This window comes from Mus pahari, chromosome 14 (assembly GCF_900095145.1).
Source record: "Mus pahari chromosome 14, PAHARI_EIJ_v1.1, whole genome shotgun sequence".
In the NCBI taxonomy this organism is placed as follows: Eukaryota; Metazoa; Chordata; class Mammalia; order Rodentia; family Muridae; genus Mus; species Mus pahari.
Genome location: NC_034603.1, coordinates 44,749,430 through 44,759,326, shown reverse-complemented (window position 1 = coordinate 44,759,326; position 9,897 = coordinate 44,749,430). Strand labels below are relative to the sequence as shown.

Below are 9,897 nucleotides of genomic sequence, written 5' to 3'. Positions count from 1 at the left end.
CCCGTGGCTGCCACCCTGGGACTCGGGGTCTCCCCATACTCCCCATATTTAGTTATTTTGCGATTCGTTCCAGGGCAGTTACTCAGCCTGATCACTCTTATGTCCTTTGATTCTACTAATCAAGTCCCTACTCAGCTTATTCCTTTCGAGACAAACTCTGGAATGGGCAGGGGAGGCTGCTGGACACAGAGTCCTCTGTGTAGCCCAGGCTGTCCTGGCACTCACTCTGTAGACCAGGCTGACCTAGAACTCACAGAGATCCACCTGCTTCTGCCTCCCAAGTGCTAGGATCAAAGGCATGCACCACTATGTCTAGCTATAACTAAGTTTTCAATATTGCCACCTGTTTTAGAATTTTTATCTTTTGTTTTTCTCTACCAACTTTGGCTTTCACAAGGCTCAAAGTGTGTGTTTCATGTATGTGTATGTGTGTTGCTGCAGGTACACATGTAGCCACATGTGTTTGGAGGCCAGAGGTCAAACTTGGATGTCATTCCTCAGGGGTCATTGCCTTGTTTTTTTATTTTATGTGTCCGAGTGTTTTGCCAGCATGTTTGTCTGTCTGTCTGTATGTATGTATGTCTTGTTGGCTGAGAAGGTCAGAAGAGGGCATCAGAACTGGAGTTAGAGATATTTGTGAGCCACCATGTTTGTCCTAGGAACCAAACGTGGGTCTTCTACAAGGGCAACAAGTACTTTTAACCCTGTGTTTAGGCTGTGTGTGTGTACATGGGAGCATGTATGACAGCCAGACTAGGATTTCCTGTATCCTGCTTTATCATTCCTTTGAGACAGGATCTGACACTCACCAGCAGGCCCCAGGCTCTTGAGTTCAAGGCCACTCTAAGCTACTTAGAAACAGATGGGAAAGGTGGTATTTTGAGAAAATTGTGTGTCTATGTGATAAAGAGAGTCTATCTGTACTTAAAATGCTGCCTAGTGTGTATGTACTCTTGGGGTCCATCCTCAGGACCACATTAACCTGGCATCATGGCACATGCATATAGTCCCAGTATTCATCGAGGCTAGCCTGGACTAGTTGGGACTCTGTCTAAATAAAAAACAAGATTCTTCAGTTTTGCAGAACTGTTTACCACTGACTGCAAGGCCACCTGCAGTTAATTTCTCTTCTTTCGGCACATATGAAAGTGAAGAGAACAGGAAGAATGCAGCAGGCCAGGCTGAGAGGTGAAGATCCTTTCCTGTCAGAAGAGGGACAGCTTTGACCCCCTCCTTTCCCCCTAACTTCTTGGGAAACTTCTCCGAAGCTCATATGAATAAGGAAAATATTGTGGGGGAAAAAGCACAAATGAGCAAATCAAAGAATTATGGAAGGTGAGCAAGAGGCACAGAGATAGCAGAAGACACTCAAGGAAGACACCGCTGAGGGAATGAAGTCAAGGTAAGTGTAAGCCTATATGGATTCCCCCCCCTCACACACACACACACACCCCACAGCTCTTTGAGATAGTGTCTCACTATGTAGCCTGAGCTGGCATTAGCGTCATGATCCTCCTGCTTCTACTGAACCAAGCTGGGACCTTCTTTTTACGAAGTTTGTTTAAATTTTATATGGAGGACTCGAAGTTATATAGTGCCAGGTAATTGATTTTATCGCTTGTTTCCTGAAAGATTTTAATGAAGGAATCTCATGCCTCAAGGTAAGATTTGCCTCCACGCTTTCTTTCATCCAAGCCTAAGTCACCCAAGTCCAGATTTACTTAATCAGTACCATGCTCACATGGATGAAAAGCCATTCACTCGGAGAGCATCCTGGAACTCATCATCAGGACCCCTTGGCAGAGTCAAGAAGGGATCATGGAGAAGTGGGGGGGGTCGTTTAAAGCCAACTCTGGTTCTCCAATTGCTCCCGGGTGGAGAAGACCTGCCATTTAGCTCATAGAAGTAAACCTATGTACCCCAGAGCTAAGTAGAAGTCAGGTTTGCCCTGGTTCCACAGGACCAATAACCTAAATAGTCAAACCCTCAGCCATTTGAAATAGAACTTGCACCAGATACCCAGCTGCACGTGGAAGTTGCGTCTGGCCACAACCATATGGAAAGCAGTGGCCATAGTGACTGATAGAACAGGCCAGGTTTGCCCAAGGACCTTTATCTTGAATGCTTAACAGGGAGGAGGGTGGTGGAGGAGACACTGGGAAAGGAGATGGTAACACACCATGCTTCCAATAACGCAAACCCAATTGAGTAGGTAGAATCTGTTTAATGTAAGAAAAATTAGAGGCCATTTATATAGTTTGTAATGGACCCGGAGTGTTGGAATTGAGGGTACACAGACAACAATGGACAGACACAATAGCTCACACACATACATCAGTTTTCAGCGTAGCATCTTTACACCTTCCTTTCTTAACCTCTCAGCAGCATGTGGGTTACAGGGTTCTAGTAGATTCCAGCTACAGAGTTCTATGCTACTGAGAAAATATATATGGCCAGCAAGACATCCCTGTTTTCTCTTAGGTGGTTTATGGATTCATGAACATTGAAGGCTTTAGAAGCAAACAGATGCAGGGTAATATGATCATACCCAAAACATGATACAGACGTTCACAGACCTAATTCTAAACCTGAAGCTAGCTGATGACTGGGTGGCATTAATCCCCTCCTTCTTCTCCTTACATGTCCAAAGGAGGTCAGCTCAGCGGCGTCACCAGCTAACGAGGCAGTTAAGTCCAAGAGAGTTCATGGAAAGAAATGGATGGAACCCACAAGAGTCTGGGCACCATAGTCTTTAGGACTGTGTCTCCATGGAGAAAGACCTTACATCATCAGCTTGGCTTAGAGGGGAGGAGTCGGGGTGGGGGGCTGGGAGGCCATGTCCTCTCCCTCCGTGCCTTACACAGCATTCATGCGGATGTCCCCACACGGAATTTCCGTTGGTGTTTCAGGAGTGATACTTTTAATAATGCGCTGTTGGGAAGAAAAGTGCAGTGTTACAAAGTTTTGTTTGAAAAGGCATTTCAACATTAATATTAAAACATTGAAGAGTATTTTAATGATATTTCACAATAAGTTGAAATAGCCTCACGGGCCTTTAAAAAAAAATAAATTCCCAACTTCTAATACGGATGAAAATGTCAGCGTGGAGAAGTACAAGCATCTGGTGCAGGAAGAACATGATTGTGACATGAACTTGAGGAATAATCCTTCAGCGGAACCTTGCTGGCCTCGGCATGACTGACTAAACAGGCAAGGCTTCCCAGAGCCACACTCAGGGAGCAGATGTACGGGATTTCAATCCCGCCTCTTGGCCATGGTGCCCGCCAGTGCCAAGAGCCACTGAAAGCCAAACCTCACCACTCTGTAAGCTATCATTAATTAGACAGAAATATGTCTTACGCAGGGCAGTGGTGGCGCACGCCTTTAATCCCAGTACTTGGGAGGCAGAGGCAGGTGGATTTATGAGTTCGAGGCCAGCCTGGTCTACAGAGTGAGTTCCAGGACAGCCAGGGCTACACAGAGAAACCCTGTCTCGAAAAAACAAAACAAAACAAAAACAAAACAAAACAAAAACAAAAAAATCAAAAAACAAATAAAAAGAAAGAGAGAAATATGTCTTACAATTGGAATTGGTCTTCAGTGGAGTGACCAGGCTTAGATCTTACTTACTTAATGCTGGTGTGCATACGTGTGGGTGCACATGAGCCGGTGCCTATGTGGAGGTCAGGAGATGACTTTTAGGGGTCAGTTTTCTACTGTGTAAGTTCCAACAATTTGACTCCTGCAGCTTGGTGGTTAAGAGCCTTTGCTGCTGAACCATTTTGCCAGCCCACTAGACGACTACTGAGCTCAGACTTGGCCAGGCCATGGCCTTCTACGAGACCATCTCTAACCTATAAGCTACAGCTAATCTAAGAACAGAGCATTGCCGACACCTTCATACGCATGTGCTCATTAGAGACCACCTCCTGTTATCTTTGTGTGGGTCACTAAGGCTTTCGGCAATGGTGACTTCAGCCAGCAACTGACCCCAACCTTGAGACTTCTAGGCTACCAGTGCATAGTAGGTTCCCAAATTAAAGCAGTAAATAGAGCTTATTCTGTATGCTGCAGACTTACACAAGCAGTCCCCAGCTTATAGCGGGTTACTATAGCCTGTTTTTCCTTTATGACGACACAAGAGCGATATCCATTCCATGGAAACTGTCCTCAATTCTTACATCTCCCCTTGCTAGGGTTGGAGCTATTGCTCTCTCCTGAGGCTGGGTATTAGGGGTACAAGCCACAGCTCCCAGTCAGCCAAGTGGTCATGAGAATGACAGCCCTGTCCTGTGTTGCCAGGCTATAATGTTCAGGAAGCTAGGTGTAGTCACTGTATTTTTTTTTTTTTTTACTTAATGACATTTTCAATTCATAATGGGTTTATCAGGATCTAATCTCGTTATACAGCCGGGCGCATCTGGATATAGCCAATACCCAGCAGAGTCCAGACGTTTGCTTTTCTCTTATATTTACCTTTCTTTTAGTCTTTGTTTTGTTTTTTAGCCAAACCAAGGTTATATATGGAGCCTTCCCTCCTCCCGGAATGCTTCTGAAAGTCAAATCTGGTAATTAACAAGTAATTTCTGTAAAACTCCCAGTCAGGTAGGTGTGGTGGCACCTATCCTATAATGCCAGCACAGGTCAGGGGTCAAGAGGATCACTGAGAGTTTCAGGCTAGTCTGGGTTATATAGGGAGACTTTGTTTTAGAATAAAAATCCCCCCTCCTCCCCCTTAAAGCCAAATGTGTTTTCTCCCAGGTACTTGGGGGCGGGGAGCACGGCGTGCCTTTCCACTTGCACCGGTTAAGTACACACAGGAACAGTAAAGGCCTCTCTCAGAAGTCTTGTATAAAGAAAGGCATTGGATTTTCCTTAATCCAGTGTTCGCTAGGATTTCTACCCAGCACTGTGCGCCATTGTTGCTGACCCATGGAACTATCAATCCTGGGAACACACTACTGTCCAAGGAGCACATTTTACTGATGGGGAAGCCAAGATCCAGAGATGCGTGCTTCCATGGGACCTCTCCTTACATTCCTTGAGCTTATCAGCTGCTTCCTTGAAACCGATTGCCTCCCATCTGGTGGCCTATGGCAAGGATGTCCTTTGTCTCTCCTCAACTGCCGATGAGTCTGGGCTCAGTTACTTTACATCCTTCTAGGTTTTCTCTGTAAGTAACTGAAAATCTGCAAGAGAGACCGCTAGGATCTGAGGTGCAGCCTGTGGTGTAATACTGATGTTTGTTCATCTAACGTTCCCTCCCCTGACCCAGGCCTCTGGGTTTGAAGCAGCAGAGAGGCGGTGGATCTTCTCAGCCATCGTTGAAGGATCGCTCGGAGGGATGAATTTAGTGACTCTGGGGCTATGACTGCATTACAGTAAAACAATCATCTGGTTCTCTCTGGGAGCAAAAGTTGTGATAGGGTTGGCGATTGGTAGTGGTTGCAGTAGTTTGCAGGAGCTGAGTTTTCTTTACCATGAGTTTAGTTTTCCCATTTAAAAACAGAAGTGAATCTAGCTGTTCTCAGAAAAGGGCGTCTAATCGTCTCGTGTTCTCTTATGAAACGTCTGAGTGTGAAGTTGTGCCTATTCGAGCCACAGTCTAGTCCACCTGGGTTCTCAGAAGCCTCCTGCCTTTCGCTTGATGTTACCCTTCGGATTGGAGCTCTTCCCTGCAGCAGAGCCCTGACGGAGCTGAGATTCCTGGTATGAGTCTCGTCACCATGTGTAGTAAATACTCACTACCGTGGCAGAAGCACAACGGAGCAGACACCATTTAAAACATTTCAATTCTGCAAATCTGAAGTGACACTGTCATGAATCCTAGTAGCAGGACTATTGACAGCCTGGCATGGAAACGGCGCCTCGTCTGTCCCTAACCTTTAACACCAATTTCTACACTAGCCAAAGGTCAGCTCAGAAGAGGGAACCTGCACCTAAAAACAAAAAGTTTAGGGTCAGGAGCGTTCCTGTACTGGGCTGTCTTCAGACTTGTCACTGAAATAGTGACTATGTGATTAGCACTACTCAACCGCCCTCCCAGGGTTCTTCTCTGTGAAGACAGCTATCCCCTACCCCTACCCGGGGTTCCTCTCTGTGAGGAGGACTATTCCCCCATCCACCCGGGGTTCTTCTCTATTTATATAGCACCTGCCCACCTTCCTCCTGAGGCTCGGAGTAGCAAGGTGAGATGATCTATAAGCAGACGCTTTGGCAAGTGTGCTTATAAGGTAAGTACTTAAAAATCTACAATATTCAGACAGAAATAAGCATTTCTTCTAGTATGGGGGGAAATGGCTCCTGTGGCCTGAGCTACAACTCTGATATTCCAACATTTAAGTGGGTGACTTTTTAGCTCAAAACTGATTGTAACATCCTAATGATGTGATGTTCTTTAAGACAGTACTTGACACATTGATTGATGTGAGAAAAATGACCGTGGCACCAGGTATGGTGGCCACACCTCTAATCCTAGCACTCAAGAGGCAGAGGTAGCTGGTTCTTTGAGTTAGAGGCCAGATTGGCCTCCACAGCCAGTTCTGGGCCAGCCAGGATGATGTACTGGGTCGCTGTCTCAAGAAAAGAGAACTGACCATGGCTCTTCTGAATCCTGGCTTTCATTTATCTGTGCCCGAGATGTGCAGATAGGTGGCCCGTGCCCAGGCGAGCAGTAGGCAAAGCGTAGGAAGCTGCGCACAGCCCAGGCGGAACACTGCAGTGCACCCAATCACTTTGAGACAGGGTCTCGAATAATCCAGGCTGACCCCCAATCCAGTGTAGCAGAGATCCTGTATTTCCCATGTGCTGTGACACCAGGCTCAGCTCGCTATTGTCACAGTGTTTGTGAGTTGCCTTGTGATTATCAAGGCAGCCATTAACTGACTCCATCTTCAGTGAGGTATGTAAAACTATTATGAATATGTAAGTAGAGCCTTATGGTGGATTTTATGAATACTTATATCTTTTTAATAAAACACAATAAGAAAATTATTTTCTTCCCAATTACCTTACCAAACACACACACTTATTAGCTGGCACATACCTCCTTAAGTGTCCCTGGAGTGCTGATCAGCCGATAAATGATGTATATAGGGATGCAGATGACAGACGATGTTCCTATGCAGTAGCCCAAGATGATACTCCAGTGGGGATAATTGTATTGGAAAAGCCGGAGTTGGGGTGGGCTCATCAAAAAACTGCAAATGATGAACTAAGACAGATTCCAAGAAACATTGAAAATCTTCAGAATATCCATGTACATTGAGACCACAAACACAGAAGAGCAAATCTAAGAATCTACTGGGGTTTATTTATTCTCGAAAGAACTCTTGTGCCACACTACTGACAACTTCTGTACTAACTCAAAACAAACAAACAAACAAACAAAAACAGAAGCAGGGGCTTTCCTTGGGTTTCTTTCCCATCACACACCTTGGAGCCCACTGTGAGAATTACAGCATCTCTACAAATACCCTCAAAGTCAGAGAGAGATGCAGCAAGAGGAGACTGGTACCCACTGGGGCTGGATAGCAGAGAGATAATGCGGGTGACCTCTCTGGTTATCTCTGCTTTGGTACCGTGTCCCCGAATCCAGTGAGACAGGAGGTGCTTTCGTTCTGGGAGGGACAAGCTGAGAGGTACTCTGCTCTTGGGAACGTTCCTTCCCGTCTTAGCTCCATCTTAGGCTTTGCAGCCTGGGGTTTCAATAAGAAAGGCTCTGTGCGGATGGCCCTCGACAGCAACCGTCTGCTTGCTACAAGACGGTCCTATTCTCTCAGGAATAGCTGGAGAAAAGCAGCTTAACACATTTCACTTGGAAACCAATGAGATTTTTGATAAAGATTCCAATCTCTTAACACCCGGCTCAGCATTTTCTTATTTTCAGTTTGGTTTCCAGAGGGAGCATAAATGTGTGGTTTTGCCTAGGAACCACTGTGCCACAATCATCATAGCTCTGAATTTGATTTTCAGTTAGTGCTTCATGGTCATAGAGATGACATTAATGCACATTATTCATGTAGTTAAACATCTATTTATATTCATTTTTCCTTTGTCCACAGGTGATGGGGAACTGTTAAGCACACATTCCTTGCTGGTAGCCCATGTCCAGAAGAAGGGCTTCAAAGCAGGAGTCCTGTCAATCACAGACCTTTCTCCTAATGCAGGCTCCTTGTGAGGCCCCAGATCTGGCTAAGGAGGAAGGGGACGTGGATCAGAAGCAGAGAAGACCTGGTCAGGAGCCATCCTCACCAGAACAGGGCTATCATGCTGTCAGGTAAGTGAATTCCAGGTTGTCAGGGCCCACGCTCTTGTATTCAGTGGTTCCCTCCCTGAACCGAGCCTCCCTCTCTTCTCATGTACACTCTTTTATTTCCTGTGGTGTGTGTGTGTGTGTGTGTGTGTGTGTGTGTGTGTGTGTGTGTGTATAACTGGCCTCACTGAAAAAGAATGGTTTTAGGAAGTGACTTGTTTACCTAAAGCATCCCTACAATGCTCAGAGTAGAGGACCTGTTAGTTCACCGGAGATGTGGAAGGCAGCTTTGCCTCCTCACAAAAAGCACTTGCTTTGGAAGGAGGTAGTAACCGAGCATTGCTGGATCACGAGTGATGCACCAGTCTCTACAAGGGTGTTGCTAGGGAAGAAAAGGAATACATTGACCATGAGCCTCCAGAAATTTAATTTAAAAAAAAGCCCAAGCAAGGCCTCAGGGCCCAGACAAGAATGAGGTGCACGCCTCACCTTGGTACAGTGTGCAAGGAGAAGCCAAAATATTTTCGTGTGATCTGTCAGAGATAGGACCTCGTAGGGCCAGATCAGGGTAAGGTGAGTGAAGGAAGTCCCAGGCTCAAGGGTCAATTCCATTGTCTGATGAAATGTTATGTATATGATTTTTTTGTATTGATTTAAGTATTGCATTAAAATAGTTTTTATGTCCCCAGTGACTGTGTCACTTGCCTCACCCCTGTCTAGGTATGGACACGGGCTTCCTTGCAGGGTGGGGACTATTTAAACACACAAGGCATTAATCTAACATGCCTTCTTCCTCTGGAAAACAAATGAAAGGGTTTAAGTGGATTATCAAGAAGCACAGGTATTAATACAAGTTAATAACCTATTTATGTCAGGACTTTGGCTTCTGGTCATGGTGAACCGAGAGACTCAGTCCAAACCTCTTAATGTAAAAGCAAGTGAAAATCTGCCGGGTGTGTGAGCACTTGCTTTTGAGCCCAGCACTCACTCCAGAGGCAGGGGGATTGATGTGAGCTTGAGGCCTACATAGTGAGTTCCAGGCCAGTCAGGGCTACAGAGTGAGACCCTGCATAAACAAGAGGGGGGGGGCGGGGAAGAAAGAAAGAAGGGTTTGGATTTAAAAGAAAATCATAAAAAGATGGCACGCACCTGTGGTCCCCACTACTTGAGAAGCTGAGGAGAGAGGAGCTCTTGGGCTAAGTTCAAAATCAGCAAACCTCCTTTTTAAAAAGGTTTTGATTTGGGCTAAAAGCGGGGAGCGATGAGCCGACAAAGCAATATGGAACTAAAACCTAAGTTTAGTTGGACTGAAACCTAAGAAAGTACCCAAGCGAGGATCTATACAGGAGTCACTGTGTCTAGAGTTTGTGCCTGGCCTAGAGTCATCAGGCCCTCTAGAGTCACTGTGCTGGGATGTTTGCTGCTCCGGGCAAAGGTTAATGAAAACTAAAGTAGTCTAAAGCAGTCAGGAAGGTCTCTAAGGAACAGAGACACATGTAATGTCCCAGAAGCAAAGATAAGCAACTGGGCCATCCTATAAAACAGTCCTGAGATGTGTGGAGAGCTGGGCGGGGCAGGGGGAGGGAAGGTTCTGCCTCAAGGAAGTCAGAGCGAGCACACACACACACACACACACACACACA

General features: G+C 45.8%; 1 protein-coding gene across 2 annotated transcripts in view; it reads right to left on the bottom strand.

Moving 5' to 3' along the window:
• Positions 1-2,208: 2,208 nt before the first annotated feature.
• Slc6a4 (solute carrier family 6 member 4) overlaps positions 2,209-9,897 on the bottom strand; it is a 33,869-nt gene continuing 26,180 nt past the window's right edge. For both annotated transcript variants that reach the window (XM_021212536.1, XM_029546086.1), the window contains exons 13-14: positions 7,046-7,213; positions 2,209-2,931 (exon numbers count right to left, since the gene is read on the bottom strand). In XM_021212536.1, coding sequence (XP_021068195.1) covers positions 2,857-2,931; positions 7,046-7,213 — 243 coding nt within the window. In that variant the 3' untranslated portion in view covers positions 2,209-2,856. The remainder of the gene's footprint in view (positions 2,932-7,045; positions 7,214-9,897) is intronic.